Genomic DNA, 17,126 nt, shown 5'->3' with positions numbered 1-17,126 from the left:
AGGTGTGATCCAATCGTAGAGCAAATCGTTCGTTGACTTCAACAGTCATTGGATTGCCCACCTGCGCAAGCTTGCCGAGGGCTTTGGCGGGCGGATAAAAACGGATCCAGTCACGTGTGTCAAACATTCCGGGCCTGACGGTCGCTCGCTAATTACAGCAGCCTGCAGGGTCGTTGCCTGCACTGCCCCGCTCTCAGCGGCACTTACAGTAAGCAGCAGCGAGCAAGCACTGGAATCGTGTGCTTTAGGAAGACTTCGACACCAACAACCTTGACATATTACTACAAGGCTGCGGGCGCGCAAGTAAACCGATCCTGACTTTCTTGTCGACTTACTATCCAGGTCACAGCCATGGATTATATTCTCCAGATGGTCTGCTCGCATTGCGAGGGACGTTTCGATTTTCCTGCGATGGACTTTTCACACCATTTTTCCACGCCAAAAACATCAGAACGAGAGGTGCCTTGATATTGCACCCGGTCTCTGCGAAAGGGACAGGAAAGAAATAAAGCACTGAAAATTATCACACGGAAAGCGAAATCCAGAACTCAAAAAGTTCTGTTCGATAACGTCGACAAACGGCAAAAATGCGGCTCGAAGCCGCCGCCTTGTTGGCCTGTTCGGTCCTGTCATTTGCATTGACAGTGCCTTTGAAACCCAGGTACATCAAGCCAGAACATGGAGTCAAAATGAAGAGAGTTATCCTCGATGCACCGATGGACGGTGGTGGCTTTGTGGTTGTGGGCACACCTGCATTCCTCAACTATGCGGATGCGAACAGGGAGCGGATCAAGAAGGCAAGCCCGGGTGCTAATGATCGTCAGGTGGAGGAGCTCATCGACAAGGACTGGGAGAAGCTCAGTCCTGAAGCCAAGGCCGAATGGAAGGACAAAAAGCCTGACGGCCCAGGGGCAACAGCAGGTGGCTCAGGGATAACTCCTCCAAAGGTGTCAAATATCACGAGCTCTTCGGGCTCAGCGATGCGGACTCCAACTTTCGGAGCGGGGAGAAACAATACCATAACTTCTGCATCCACATCCACATCAACAAGGACTTCTTCAAGCTCACAGACACCCCCGACAATCACACCAGCGCCAGATCTGAAGCCTGGAGGCGCCGGCGGACCCGCTGGGCCAACCTCGACCAGCACACCCTTCAAAAACAGTACATCGAGCACGAGCACAAGCACAAGTTCTAGCTCCACAAGTACCTCTAGCTCGTCTACATCCACACAACCTGGATCTACCTCTACGAGCACCAAGACCTCACCAACGCAGCCGCCCCAGAATGGACCGACTGGCACTCCCGCCAAACCAGAGCCTAAGCCCGGTGACCCTCTCAAACCCGAGGGAGATAAGAACGGTGTTGGAACCCCCTCTGGAAACCCTGGAGCTGGTGCTGGCAATGGACCTGCACAGATGCCTCCTATAGACGTGAATAAAATTGGCCTCGATGGTATCCCGCAAGGTCTCCCTGGCTCCTGGAAGCCGGAACTCCCCCAAGACTTGAGCCCCATCAAGCCGGCCCAGCCTGTTCCTAAGTCGCCTGGTTCTTTACCTGGCAGCAAACTTCCTCCTTCCGGGCCTATTTCTAAACCGAATCCTGATGGGCTAGACAACAAACTGCCTCCTGCTGGTCTCGACAACAAGCTGCCACCTGCTGGTCTCGACAGCAAGTTGCCTCCTTCAGGGCCTGACAACAAACTTCCTCCTCCTGGGCCTATTGATAAGCCGCATCCTGATGGGTTCGACAACAAACTGCCTCCTGCTAGTCTCAACAACAAACTTCCTGCAGATATCAAGGTCAATCCAGTCCGAGGTGGTCCGCTTGATCCTACAGCAAAACCCAAACCTGCACCAATAGGAGGCTTGGGTGACGACAACTTTATGACGAATCCTCCCTTTGGAGGTCCTGCCGCACCAAAGCCAAAAGGCCCATTACCTGGTCCTCTCGACGATGGAGGATCTATAATTCTCACGCCAGTTATTGTGGTGGGTCCACCTCACATCGACGGCCCGCTTGGTGGTCCACCTCGAGGCATCCCAGGGAACCCAGGTGGGATGATGGATGACGACGACCATGACCAAATGCCATTCGGCCATCCCGGCAAGCCAAAGGGTAGAGGCTCATCCCCCAGCTCGCATAAGGGCCCCCACGGCAGGAAACGACCGGGCCCGGTGGTGATTGGGGAAGATATCCCGGTCACGCTCGAGGACCACGACGACGCACCGCTGGGTAGGACGCAAAGAGGCAAGCCGACGCGCAGCGGCGATCGAGAGGTTGTGCTCGAGGATGGTGACCTGTTAGATGGGCCTCTCCCCGGTCCGCGCGGCGGCAGGAAGAACCAGGGCGGACCGGGTCTCATCACTGTTGATATAATCGACACGACGAAGCACAGCAACTGGCGCAGGGGCGAGAGGGCTCAACGGGTACGGAGACGAGAGGTCTCGGCAGTGTCTGACGACAGGAGGCATGTTCGCCACCAGAACATGAAACGCGAGCAGCAACAACAGCAGCAGTAACAGAATGGACATGTATTTGCTCGTGAGTAGGGATGAAGGGTATTGGGAAACAGCGTGGGCGTTCGGATTCTTTTCAGTTTGATTTTTCATCTTTCTTGTATATGTATACCTTCTTTGCTGACATTGGCCAAGTTGCTTAGGTCAAAGGCACAATAACCTTCATTCGGCTTCGCCTTGCTCTCAAGTATTCCATCATGCCTCTTTTCAGTAGTTTGAAGTGTACTCGAAGACAACTGACCGGTAAGATCAGTGAAAGCAAGGCGTCCTTTGCTGACGGGAGATTCTCGGTCAGATAAGCTTTACTCCATCCACGGGACGCAATCAAACGTTGAATAGAAACACCACACCTCTATTGAAAGACGCAAGAGCGTTGTCTATGTTGTCCACCGAATTATGTGGTCACAGTGCATCATCCCACAGCGAAGAAAGGAATTCGGCGTGCCAGTCACATCCACGAAGCTGCGATCCTACCCTGATAAGAGCCCACGCGCTGCAGTGCTGGGACGTACCAGGCTCGAGTTGATGTTATTCTCAGCGTCTGTTGTTGCGTACCGTCGTCACAACGGCACATAGGCTAAACACGGCCCTTGGCCTTGACAGATGCAGGTGCGAACTCAGCTCTTGGAGCAGCTGATGCAGGGCAACAAATTAACCGGCATTAGCTTGGGCAGATCGAGGTTAATTGCTGGAGCTTCACTGCTGCACACGCCGTTCCCCCGCATGCTTCTTTGCTTGCGGGCATAAAAGAAGCACCGGGATCACAACCGAGACCAATAAGAAGCCAAGCTCATACCATTTTGCAAATGCTATTTGGCGACTACGAAATTTGCTCTGGACCATGCATTGTGTAACATTGGGCCCCAACACTTCGGGAAGCCCTCTCAAACTTTATATGCGTAGGTCTTGCTGATCGAGCCGCCATAGTCGACAAGACGGGGAAGTCACGCGGTAACATTTTATCCAGACCCGACAATCTGGAATGTGCAATTCTGCTATTGGGGTCCATGAAAATCAGTATACCGGGGAAAGCAGAAGATGGAGATGATTCTGAGGCAACACAAACTGAGCTTACCGCACATGCAAAGCCGACGGGATTCAGGAGTCAGCTGCCGTTGGGCCGGAAACCCATGCCCATTGAAGCTTTTGGCATTTACCGCGACTAGAATAGTTCGCAAGAGATCCTGACACGAATTACTTTCGTACTTGACGATACTAGCGGCGATTTGAGAATTAAGCTCGAAAACGGTCTGGTTGGCAAAGCTTGGAGAACTGAATACAAGCAGCTTGGTTACAGGCATACCAGTACACGTCCAGCACGCTGCTCCGAAGACGGAGTTGATCGCAGCACCACGCGAGCAAAGTTTGACCAAGGAACGGGAGAAGCGTGAGATACCAAGCCTTGGCCTCAACCCTTATTGGCTTTGTGGTTCGAGCCATTACGCTAAAGCGGCAGCAAACATTAACCCCATCGAGTCATTAACAAATAGTGGCCATGTGCTGTTTACCCCAGGATCTCAGTCATTCCCCAGAATCCAAGATGTTATCCCCACATTCACGAGCAAAGAATGAACTTCCATTTGCTTGGCGTGGCCTTTTTGAATGCCATCGTCTAAAAAGCTCTCAGGGAACCAAAAAAGATACTGACCCCTATCGCGATGCCCACTGCTATGCAATTTCACAACAGTCCATGCCAAACAAAAATCCCATCAGTGACTGTGCCGTAGAAGCACGGTGAGACTGCTCGTTTGTACACACCTTCAACCTAGCCACCCACTCCTTCCCCAGACCCCCAAGACCAGCACGGCTCGGCAACATGTCAAAAGGTCTTGGTGATTCCATGGCGTGCGGAGAAGCTGCAACCAAGAAGGTGAAATAGCCCGAATAAAAACCGTCGCGATAATACCAAGCTCGGAATCTGGGTGGTAGTCCAGTCTAATATCCCGACTCTGATGCCGTCTTGGCTGTTGCTGGTTGCCGTTGACCAAGCCCAGCCACCCCTCCAACTTTCGCGGGGGTTGCATGTAAGTGAATGCTAAGCAGACCGAAAACAAAAGTATGAAAAGGAGACCTGCCCCAATCAAGTTCCCTCTTTTTGAACCTATGTTGTTCAACTGCCCAAGTGTTTTCCAAACCGTCAGCCTGTATAGAAAAAGAATAAGAGGCATTTGGTCTAGCCTCTGGGTATAGCAACAGGGAAGAAGCCCTATTAGCCGCCGTCATGGCAGCGGCACAGCCCACAGCACCCCCAGGGAGGGAGCCTGGCAATGATATACGGATTGAAGAAGAGCAAATCGGCCACGCACATACTAATGAAGAGGGATTGTTTAAAAATGGCCCCATGGTGGACAAGGTCGATCAGTTTGGTTCGCACATCAAGACCGACCCAAGAGAGATAGCGTTGGTCAAGAAGCTGGATTGGCATATTCTTGTAAGAGAGTTTGCTGTTTAGAAAGTTGAAGAGTATTTGAGGCTGACCTATACCAACCTGCGCAACCAGCCCATCCTCTGGCTCATGTATCTCTTCAACTACCTCGACCGCAACGCCTTGGTAAATGCGCGACTCGACGACCTCGAGAAGAGGCTGAACCTGGTAGGCACCGAGTACAACACTTGCGTGTCGATCCTGTTTGTTGGGTGAGTGGTTGCCATATCCATAGCTACATCACAGGGGGTTACTGACAAGAGCAAAAGCTACATCGCCTTCCAAATCCCGTCCAACATGATCCTCACCAGGGTCAAGCCGTCGTGGTACATGGCAGGCTTCTGCCTCGCCTGGTCCATCATCAGCCTGCTCACGTACCTGGCACACGACTACGCCACCATGGTGGCCTTCCGCTTCCTCCTGGGCGTGACCGAGGCGCCCTTTTACCCGGGCGCCCTGTACGTCATCAGCATGTTCTACACGCGCAAGGAGATCGCCGTGCGCATGTCGTGGTTCTTCACGGCAAACATGCTCGCCAGCGCCGTGTCGCCGCTCATCGCGGCGGGCGTCTTCTCGGGGCTGGGCGGCGCCCGCGGGCTCGCGGGCTGGCAGTGGCTGTTCATCATCCAGGGCGCGCTGAGCATCGTGGTGGCCATCATGGCCTTTTTCATGCTGCCGGACCACCCGCTCACGACGCGGTGGCTGAGCGAGCAGGAGAGGCAGCTCGCGCACGCGAGGATCTGCATGGACACGACGGATCTGGCAGAGGGCACGAGCGTGTGGCTGGGGCTGAAGCAGGCGGCGGCGGACTGGCGCACGTGGGTGCTGGTGCTCATGTACAACTTTCACCTGTCGTCCATCAGCTTCCAGAACTTTTTGCCGACGGTGCTGCAGACCTTGGTGCAGGACAAGATTATGAGCTTGGTCTTGACGTTCCCTCCGTACCTCTTCGCCGCCATCATGGCTGTCATCATGGGCAAGACCTCGGGGCACTTTAACGAGCGGACGTGGCACATAACCGTGTGCAAGTCCATCGTCATAATCGGCTTCATCCTCCCCGTCGCGACCTTCAACGTCCCGGCCCGGATGGTGGGTATTTTTCTGTTTGTGGGCTTCACGTTTGGCATCAACAACATCATTCTGGGTTGGGTATCTTCGACGCTCGGTCAGACCAACGAGAAGAAGTCGGTTTCCCTGGCCATTGCCAACTCGCTCGGCAACATGTCTTCCATTTACATGCCGTACATCTGGGATAAGCAATTTGCACCGCGGTACATCCCGCCGTGGCTTGCGAGCATTGCCTTTTCGGCGGGTTGCGTGGCGTTGGCCTGGTCGCTCAAGGTGGCGCTGAAGAGGCAGAATAAGAAGATGAAGGAGAGGGACCCAAACGAAACCAACTTTTACGTGTACTAGTCTAGACTAGTTCTAGAATAAATCTAGATCGACCCTACGAACCTAGAAATTATAAGGTTTATCTCAGTTGCAGCTGAGATGAGATGACTGTCCCAATCAAATGAAACCAATACGTAGTAAATACCGTGGCCAGGTTGCCCTCATCCCTAATGGGGCAAGTGGCCCTGCGTTCCATCCGGTTCGTCCGAGCCAGGCAGTGAAAGCCAAGGGACAGTGTGAAAAATAATATCAGTGCATGACTGGCGACATGATGAAACTCTGGTAACCACAAGGCATCAAAAGATTAATGTGATGGGTTAATCTAGTTCTAGTTCCAGACTATGTGGACCAAACCCAGGAACTACTAGCTCTAGTACCCAGGAATAGTGACAACAAGTTCAAGCGTCTCGTGTCGATATTTAGCCACCTTTGCTAGCCACAGGTTTGTTGCCGGCCAGAGGGATGCTGCAGTCTTTCTGGAAATAAAAGAAAAGCGAACAGACCAAAACGCCTGTGCGTCAACCCATTCCCCATTTCCACATGGAGCGACGCTTACGACAGATGAGAAGCGAGGATGACGAGTGTTGAATGAACCACGTAACATCTCTGAATTCTGCGAGTACAGAATAGGGGTCTTCCATCAGCTCAACTCAGAAGCCCGTCCTCAAAGCTCTCATCATGTGGACGGCCTGAAGTGACCTATGACAAGTTTTGCCATATTCTCAGTGGTATTGGGCTGTCGCCGCATACAGCTTTCATCAGATATCAGAGACGAAGCATGATGCTTCTGTTGATCGGAACGCTCAGGGGTTAACATCGAAGAGAAAGACACACTCAAACCTCATCCTGGCCTGGTATAGCCTTTCTTACTTGGGAAAAGCACAGCAGTCTTCCAGATGAGATACGTCCGAGAGTGTTGCCTGCGTTTTCTCTTTTTCTTTTTCTTTAGCATTCAGCCCTCGCTCGTTCGCTTCCATCACCTCGTGGAAACTCAACTTATCTCCGCTAGGTAAGGCGGTGGAGACCTGCTACGTATCGTCGGCTTTAAAATGCTGGGCTGATATTCCGCCGCAGTAAGAAAACACCACCCGCTCAAACAGAAAAAAAAGCAATCAATGCCGGAAGTCTCTGGAATGTTGAGATGAAAGATGCCGGCTGCTGAATCGGCGCAGGGAACAAGGCGGTAACGACCGCAAATATCACGGTACCCGACGAGCCGATAAGTCCAGCTTTCGCGAATAGCGTAAAGAAGCACCATCGTGTGCTGAGTCCCTATGCTTCTGGTAGTTCGTCAATGGCGTGGAATAATTTATGGTTTATTTTTGGTTTCAAGTCCGAGAAAAGCGTGATAGTGACTGCAAGTCTAGACTGTTTATGATTACCAATAGCAGCAAGCAGCCCTCGGCGCAGTCGTTCGCAAATCCGAGATATGTCAGCTTTGAGCCTCGGGGATCAATGCCATTTGGTTGGGGCAGGGGTGAGATTTCCCTGATGGTTAGGGGAATTCTCCGATTATTGCCATGGTAATCTAGCAGCGGTGTGTCACCTAACCCCCTTAAATCCTCCGTAGATAATGGAGGTGCCATGAGGACATTTTCGACGACATTGACCTTAGCCTTGAGTTTTTGAGGATTTTTGACTGGTCCAATGACTCCCTCTGTTGTATTATGCAAAGTTCCATTCGGATAAACAAAGAGGCACTTGCTGAGGTGGTATTTGTTGGATGTTGAGGAGATAGATGCAAACCCGCCATTCCTTCCCCATTGTTTCGATGTGATTCGCCAATCTCTGCAGGTCAGGATTAATAGCTGGCAACGATCAAGATACAGGAAAACACGTTTCCTCGCTGACAAATTACGAACTACAAGGTACCTTTTAGATAGGTAGGTCAGTCGTTGAATATTCAACTTTAGCGGTGATACGTACGCATGTACCTAAAACTTCCTTTCAGGCATTGGGCACCAAGGGTTCAAACTTGAAAATAATAAGAGATGTGTTGCATTAGATAATCAGTAGAATCTTGGTATCACATAACGACAGGAGCTTAGTCAGCGTTAGGAACACTATAAAAACGTTGTTATGCTCTTTAGGCTAGATAGCACCACGAACAACAATATAGGGCTTTCCTACCCAATTAATTTGCCTGCACGTAAACGTTGGTGTGCGTCAATTATAAACCCGGTACAGCAATAAATTATTGCAATTTTTATTTTACGCAAATTGCGTTATAAAATTACATTTATAACGTCCATAATTATCTATTTTTTTTTTAAAATAAAAATTATTTTTAAAAATAGCCCCTATTTTCCCAAAATCCCTTTAATTTATTATATTTTATAACGAAAAATTCCAAAAACCAATTACCGTTTTAAATTTCCGAACAAAATGGTTAAAATGGTATAAAATTTACCGTTAAAATACCGAAATTTTACGCGTTTGGAAATTGGTAAATTCCGACCAATAAATTTACAAAAAACTCGTAACGTTCGATAAATTTATAAAATTAATTACCGAAACGTTTAAACGTATAAAATTCGCAATATACAAAATACGATTTAAAATTTGGAATTTTAAAAATATATAAAAAAAAGCAATTTTCCGAAATTATATAAAAACGTTTTAAAAAAAACGCCCTGTTTTTAAAATATTGGAAAAATTTATTATATTAACAAACCCTATTTTTTCCGAAATTAAAAACGTAATAAATAAAACGCGTAAATATTAAAAGGTTTTCGACAATTATATAAATAAATAATTTAAAAAAATTAATTTATTGCATTAATAAATTGTTAAAAATACAAATCCCATATATTTTAACACCGTTTTATTTACCGCGCACCGCAACGGTTAAAATACGTTTTAAAAAATTGTTAAAACGTTTAAAAAAAATTCGCGTTATTAAAATTTTACGTTAAAAAACAAACCATTAAAAATTACCGCGTTATTTTGATATTAACTGTCACAGACCTGAAGGACAGCCACTGGGCTGTCGCTTAGTCATGACCCCTGTCACGTGAAGGCGCGAGGGCCGAGCGCCTCGCGCGCGTATATCTACGCGAAATCTCTGCAGTCTCCGATATGTAGCTCCTCGAGCTACGTCTTCGTCAACAACCACCTGCTACCCCGTACCTGGAAGACTAGATAGCCAATATACTCTGTCCTGTTACCTGATCGCCCGCACCTACCTGTCCGCCCTGCCAGCCCGTGACATTACGTAGCTCCTTCATTAGGTGCCCGCGATGCCTGCGTCACTGCAACCCCCGATCTTAACCGATTCGACCGAGGAACTGATCGAACACCTACAAGGACACCCTGAACAATGGGTGTCTTACATCTCCGATTCCTACCAAAAGCTGCAACTATTGCACGATAGCAACGTCCGCCTGAACTCCTGCCTAGAAATGCAGGAAGCCGAGACCCAACGCGCCCGCGCCGAGACCCAAGGCGCCCGCGCCGAAACGGACCGTGTCCGCGACAAGGCGCAGGCCGACATCCTGGCCATGGCCATGGAAAAGGCTTCCGCTATAACCTCCCGGGACGCCGCTTTCGCCGAATTAGAGAAAACACGGTCCGAATTGAAGGAAATTCGGACCGCAGCGCTGCCCACGGTACATATAACCACCCCCGCCCCAACTACCAACACGCCTGTTGAACCCCTTATGGTTACTCCTATGGGAACGACTCCGCCGCCTGCTTCCGAACATCCCGCCTCCGCCCGCCTTTCTGAACGACTTCCAGACCCCGATAAATTTACGGGCGCCCGCTCCGACCTCCGCCGCTTCGCCACCCAAATCCGGGGGAAAATGACCTCAAACAAAGACCGCTTCCCCAACCCCGAATCACGCCTGATTTATGTAGCCGGTCGACTGTCCGGTAAAGCGTACAACCTGATCCTGCCCAAAATGGTCGGAGGCACACCCCAATTCGGAGATTATACGGATCTCCTCCAATACCTAGAGGAGGCATTCGGGGACCCCGACCACGTCCAAAACGCACAAAACAAACTATATGCCCTGAAGCAGCGGAACGTAGATTTCGCCGAGTATCTGTCGGAGTTCCAACGCCTGTCTCTGGAAGGAGAAATGCCGGAGGATGCCCTCCCCCCTCTTCTATTCCAGGGAATATCGGAAGAGCTCCAGGACATGCTCCTCCACAACCCCGCCCCATCCCGCCAGTACCACGAATTTACCCGACACCTGCAAAGCTTGGATAACCGCTACCGCCAGCACCAGCAGTATAAAAATAGACAGACACGTACCCCTCGGGCCGCAGCGCCCCCCGCGCGCGCGGCTCCCCGAACCCAACCCGACATACCGCGGGCCGCCCCCAAGCCAAACGCGGAGCTCCCGCTTAACGACCCTATGGACCTGAGCAGCCAACGCCGCCACAACCGCAAGGAAAACATGCTATGTTACCGTTGTGGATCCCAAGAACATTTCGTTGCCAAATGCCCGGAACCGGATACCCGCCGCACGCGGCTGCACCAGGCCGGAATCGAACGATCCAGGTCCAGGTCCAGGTCCCCGCGCCAAATACAAACCAAACTCCCTAAAAACCCCCGCCGCGGCTCGGACGCCAGCCGCTCCAGCAGCCGAAGTTCGAAAAACGGAGCCCGCCTGGGATAAGTCGCCCCCAGGCCGCCAAGGCCGCGCATAGACCGCCGGCGATCCGCATCTCTGCCGCCGCCGTTCACGGGTTCCCCGTTGAAGAGGAATATAACCAACGATCCGACCTGATGATCCTGCCTGCCGAACTGACAGTGGGGGGCCAAAACCTCCCAACCTATGCCCTCACCGATTGCGGTGCGGAAGGAAAATGCTTCCTCGACCAAGGATGGGCCGAAGAACGCCAACTACAAATGTATCCGCTGCGAAACCCATTCGACATCGAAGTATTCGACGGAAGGACCGCCGAAAGTGGGAAGTGCACCCATTATGTCCGAGGACAATTGAGAATCAAGGACCACATCCAGAAAAACGCGCTGTTCTTCGTCACACAGCTAGCCCACTACCCCATTGTGCTAGGAATGCCTTGGCTAAAGCAGCACGATCCAACGATTGGATTCGCGTCACACGTTATTACGTTTGACAGCGACTATTGCCGCCGACACTGCAATATGCCCGACAAACCGGAGAAGGTTAAAGCTTTACACGCCGTACCAAAAAAAAGCCGCCCCCAGTACCAGGCTGACCGACCGCCGTCCCTCCGCGAAATGGATATCGCCCCTATCTCCCTGCAAGCCGCGAGCATGTACGCCCGCCGCCGATCCTGCCGACTGTACGCCGTAACCTTGAAACAGATTGATGAGGTCCTAGCCGCCGACCCCCAAAATAGGAACGGGCCGACCCTGCCCGAAACAATCCGGGAATTCGCGGACGTATTTTCCCCGCAAGAAGCCGAGAAGCTGCCCCCACACCGACCGTCCGACCACCATATCCCGCTTATAGAAGGAAAAACGCCGCCGTTCGGCCCCCTGTACGCCATGTCCCGCGAAGAGCTGATAGCCCTTAAGGAATGGCTGACCGCAGAGTTGAAAAAAGGGTTTATCAGACCCAGTTCGTCATCCGTCGCCTCGCCCGTTTTGTTCGTGAAGAAGCAGGGAGGAGGGTTGAGGTTTTGCGTGGATTACCGCGCGCTGAATAACATTACCGTAAAAGACCGTTACCCGCTGCCGCTAGTCCGAGAGACCCTGAACAACCTGGCCGGCATGAAATTCTTCTCGAAAATCGATATCGTTTCCGCTTTTAACAATATTCGGATTAAAAAGGGGGAAGAATACCTGACGGCATTCCGCACGAGATTCGGCTTATACGAGAGCCTAGTCATGCCTTTCGGGCTAACGGGAGCCCCCGCGACGTTCCAGAGATATATAAACGACTCCCTGCGCGAATATTTAAACGTATTTTGTACAGCCTACCTGGACGACATTTTGATTTATAGCCGCACCCGAACAGAACACGAAGAACATTTGAAACTCGTACTGGAAGCCCTGAGGAAAGCCGGGCTATACGCCAACGCCGCGAAGTGCGAATTCTTCGTGACGGAAACCAAGTTCCTGGGCCTGCTGGTCGGCGTCGAAGGCGTAAAAATGGACCCTGAAAAAATCACCGCTGTCCTGGACTGGCAAACACCCAAAAAGCTTACTGACGTACAAGCATTTTTGGGGTTTGGCAACTTTTACCGGCGCTTTATCCGAGATTTCTCAAAAATCGTAGCCCCTTTGACGAGATTAACCAAGAAAGACGTCGCATTCGAATGGAATAGCGCCTGCGAAACCGCCTTCCAACTGCTGAAGAGAAAGTTTACCGAAACCCCCGTACTGGCGCACTTCGATTGGGAAAAGGATGTAATTCTGGAGACCGACGCTTCCGATTATGTTTCTGCGGGAATATTGTCACAATACGGCGACGACGGAATACTCCGCCCCGTCGCGTTCTTTTCGAAAAAACACACAGTTACCGAATGCAATTACAAGATTTACGATAAAGAATTGCTAGCTATTATCCGCTGTTTTGAAGAATGGCGCCCGGAACTCGAAGGGACGTCGTCCCCGGTCCAAGTAATTACGGACCACCGCAACCTGGAATATTTCACGACGACGAAAATGCTTAACCGCCGACAAGCCCGATGGGCCGAATTCCTGTCAAGATTTAATTTCCGTATCACTTACCGACCCGGGAAATAAGGAGCGAAGCCCGACGCACTAACCAGGAGGTTAGAGGATATGCCTGAGGAGGGGGATGAACGACTTAAGCACCAAATACAAGTTGTACTGAAAGAACACAATTTACCTGCCCGCCCCACCCGGTTACAACCTATAATCCGCCAAAACAAACCCCTATTGCCAAGACACCTGATAGAGCTACTAAACGCCGGATACGAATCCGACCCGATAACGCAATCTGCCCTAGAAGCGTTGAGGACAGGCGCCGACCGCCACCCCAAGCTGCAATTGGCCGAATGCGAAGAACGATCCGGCTATTTGTATTACCGCAATAAACTGTACGTACCCGATTCGAATAATCTGAAAGCCGAGATCCTGCGCCGCTGCCACGACTCCCCCGTCGCCGGTCACCCCGGCAAAGCAAAAACCTACGACCTGCTGTCCCGAGAATATTACTGGCCCGGAATGCTACATTACGTATTATTATGGGTAAAGAAATGCCAGACCTGCCGCCGAATCAACCCGTCCCGCGAAGGCCACCAGGGCCTCCTGCGACCCCTGCCCACTCCTGAACGCTTATGGCAACACCTGTCGATGGATTTTATCACACATTTGCCGCAAAGCAACGGCCACGACGCCATCCTAGTGGTCGTAGACCGCCTGACTAAGATGAGACATTTCGTCCCTTGTAAAGGGACCTGCAATGCCGAGGACACCGCCAACCTGTACCTACACCACGTATGGAAACTACACGGGTTGCCCCTGACGATAGTTTCGGATAGAGGCACCCAATTCGTGTCGAAGTTTTGGAAACACCTGACAACCCGTTTGAAAATCGACAGCCTGCTATCCACTGCTCACCACCCCGAGACTGACGGACAGACCGAGCGTTTTAACGCGTCCCTGGAACAATATTTGAAAGTTTATGTGGCCTACCTGCAAGATGATTGGGAAAGTTGGCTTCCCCTCGCCGAATTCACAGCCAACTCCCACAAGTCCGAGACCACCGGAACCTCCCCGTTTTACGCGACTTACGGATTCCATCCCCGCATGGGATTCGAGCCGGTACCCCTGAACCAGCCTTTGCCCGCCCAGCGGGATGCCGAAAAGCTAGCCGCCCGAATGGAAGCCATTCTGGAACAAACCCGCGCCGAAATAACCGCCGCCCAAGCCCGTTACGAAGAACAGGCGAACCGACACCGTACCCCGGCCCGCCGGCTTACCGTCGGCCAATATATATGGTTAGACGCACGGAACATCCAGACCGCCCGCCCGCAGAAGAAACTGGATTGGAAGAACTTGGGACCCTTCCGAATTTCTGAAGTGATTAGCCCGTACGCCTACCGTTTGGACCTGCCGTCGTCTATGAGAGTACACCCTGTTTTCAATATAAACCGACTAAAACCTGCTGACGTTAAGCCCCTGCCGGGCCAACAACCTGCACCGCCACCCCATTTGGAAGTGGAAGGTGAGAGAGAATACGAAGTCGAAGAGATCCTCGACTCCTTTTGGGAAACCCGCGGCCGAGGAGGCCGCCGGCTGAAATATATCGTCCGTTGGGCTGGATATAGCGAACCCACGACTGAACCCGCCGATTACCTGGAAAACGCTGCTCAATTGGTAAAGAATTTCCACCGTCGATACCCCCATAAGCCCGGGCCCCGGCCGTGACGGAGCTCGGCCTGGAAGGGGGGAATACTGTCACAGACCTGAAGGACAGCCACTGGGCTGTCGCTTAGTTATGACCCCTGTCACGTGAAGGCGCGAGGGCCGAGCGCCTCGCGCGCGTATATTTACGCGAAATCTCTGCAGTTTCCGATATGTAGCTCCTCGAGCTACGTCTTCGTCAACAACCACCCGCTACCCTGTACCTGGAAGACTAGATAGCCAATATACTCTGTCCTGTTACCTGATCGCCCGCACCTACCTGTCCGCCCTGCCTGCCCGTGACACTTTGGAATTTATATTATAATAATAAATAAACAATCCGCCTAATAATCGATAAAAACTCGCGTATTAACACCAATTTGCACTATATTAATATTTAAAATATATGGTTTAAACAGGAATACGCGCGAAAAAATTTTGCAATTACGTATTTGGAAATTAAATCTATACCTGCAAACGGATTTACAAAATTCTTTTCCATAAACAAATTCGAATATTTTAAATCGTTTTTAAATTTGTACGACGTATAATATAAAGTGCAAGGAAATTTATAAATAAGGTAAAAAATATAATAATAGGATAATATAACGTTTTATTTTGTTAAAAAAAAACAACGAGGTAGGGCAGCGGTTTTTTTTACAAAAAAAAAAAAAAAAAAAAAAAAAAAAAAAAAAAAAACAAAATAACAACCATTAATTTGGGCCGAAATCCGCCCGTATATAAAAAAAACCTATTGGCCGGCGCCAGCGCCGCCAGAAAACGCCATAAAATAAATATCCGTAATGGAACAATTATTTATAATCGCCATTACTACCGCCGGTACGTTATTTATAAAAATTACCCCAAAAACCGCCTAAATATTATTAAATAATACCGTTTATATATTTTACGGTATAATAAATATACCAAAAACCCCAATAACGGGTTTTGGCGCAAACAAATTTTTCGTTTGGAAAATTACCAATTTTTCCGCCTGGAATTTAATCCAATTCCGGAAATAATACCGGACCACATTCCGAAAAAATTAAATTTTTTTATTATTGGCGCGCGGTAAATAAAAAAACGTATAACCTAATTCGCCCGCGGCGCGTTTAAAAAATTCCCCGGCGGGGAAAAAAAATAAATATATCCGCCCCGGTAATTTTAATAACGCGGAGGGCGCGTCCCGCGAATACGGGAACGTACGCCCGGTTAATTCGCGTATAAATCGGTCGCATTTCCGGCCAAAAATATTTTCGTATATTCGAAATAAATAATTTAACGGGGAATAAAACCGTTAAACCGTTTACGACGGGGGCGAATTGGACGCGGTTAAACGTATTGCGTTAATATTATATACATTTAAAATAAAAAAAAACGTAAAAATTTATAAAAAACGTGGGGCGTTGATTTTTTTTTTCACCCGTTTTTTTTTCCCTATTATCCCTTTTATTTTTTTTCCCCGTATTCCCCCTCCTTCGTTTTTTTAAAATTTTTTGCATATTAAATTAATATAGGCGGTGCATAAAAAAAATATTAAATATTTACGTTAATATTAAACGATAAAATTTCGGAATTAACCCAAATATTACCGTTATTAAAAAAACCGCCAAAATTTTTACGGGCGGCGAAATTGGCGTTATTGTTAAATTGTTTTAAAACGTTAAAAAATTATATAAAATACGGGAAAAAAAATATTAAAAAATTAATTGGAAACCGGAACGTTTTTAACGCCCGGTAAAAAACGAATTATTTAATTTATTCGGCGTAATTATATAAAATTAGTAAAATATTTTAAAATTCGGGAAAACGCACCCAAACGGAACAAATTTACAATTTTTGGCGTTTGCCGGCGCGATTGGTTCGGTTAAACGGAACCGCAAAAAAAAAATATTAAATAATTAGAATTAACCAACGCCCAATTACCGCACCGCGCACCGCGCCCGCGCGGGCGCGATACGATAAACGAAAAAAAAAACATTAATTTATTATTATTATTATTATTATTCATAATATGGGATTATATAAATTATATTTGTTAATTATATGCATTATTTTGCATGTAATAAGCCCACTTTTATTTGTATATAGCCAATTTTATTTAGTGCCGAAGTGGAGTGGGGAATGGTGGAATTCCGTTACTTTGTTAATGCAGGAATGCAATTTAAAGGTCAGCGAGTGGGGTTAGCTACCCTGTACCGGGTTTAATACCCACCCTGCACCTGCGAGTCAGCTACCCTGTACCGGGTTGAAAATTTCACCAAGTCAACGTTTAAATGCAAACCCAGAGATGGTTTGTATGCAAATGAGGGTGTTTTTTCAAAAACCCATACAAATTAGTTTTTCGGAAATTCATTCGCGGCACCGGAACCTTTTCTGGCGTGCGGACCCCCACTTCGATGTCGGAGAGTATGTAAGGGAAATAAAGCAAAATCTCCCCCAACCAATTATTTATCAGTACCAAAATTATAGTGCATTT

The 17,126-nt window shown here is 49.2% G+C and overlaps 2 protein-coding genes across 2 annotated transcripts; both read left to right on the top strand.

The window, feature by feature from the left end:
• The first annotated feature begins 206 nt into the window (after nt 1-206).
• MGG_17098 (uncharacterized protein) lies at nt 207-4,341 on the top strand. Its single transcript, XM_003716484.1, has 2 exons — nt 207-3,128; nt 3,194-4,341. The coding sequence occupies exon 1, from the start codon at nt 588-590 to the stop codon at nt 2,520-2,522; it is 1,935 nt and encodes a 644-aa protein (XP_003716532.1). The 5' UTR covers nt 207-587; the 3' UTR covers nt 2,523-3,128; nt 3,194-4,341.
• On the top strand, nt 4,327-6,403 carry MGG_17097 (uncharacterized protein). Its single transcript, XM_003716483.1, has 3 exons — nt 4,327-4,950; nt 5,020-5,156; nt 5,214-6,403. Exons 1-3 carry the CDS (start codon nt 4,741-4,743, stop codon nt 6,355-6,357), a joined length of 1,491 nt encoding a protein of 496 aa, XP_003716531.1. The 5' UTR covers nt 4,327-4,740; the 3' UTR covers nt 6,358-6,403.
• The last annotated feature ends 10,723 nt before the right edge of the window (nt 6,404-17,126 follow it).

Source organism: Pyricularia oryzae, chromosome 4 (assembly GCF_000002495.2).
Source record: "Pyricularia oryzae 70-15 chromosome 4, whole genome shotgun sequence".
In the NCBI taxonomy this organism is placed as follows: domain Eukaryota; kingdom Fungi; phylum Ascomycota; class Sordariomycetes; order Magnaporthales; family Pyriculariaceae; genus Pyricularia; species Pyricularia oryzae.
This window is presented reverse-complemented; position numbering and strand designations above follow the sequence as displayed.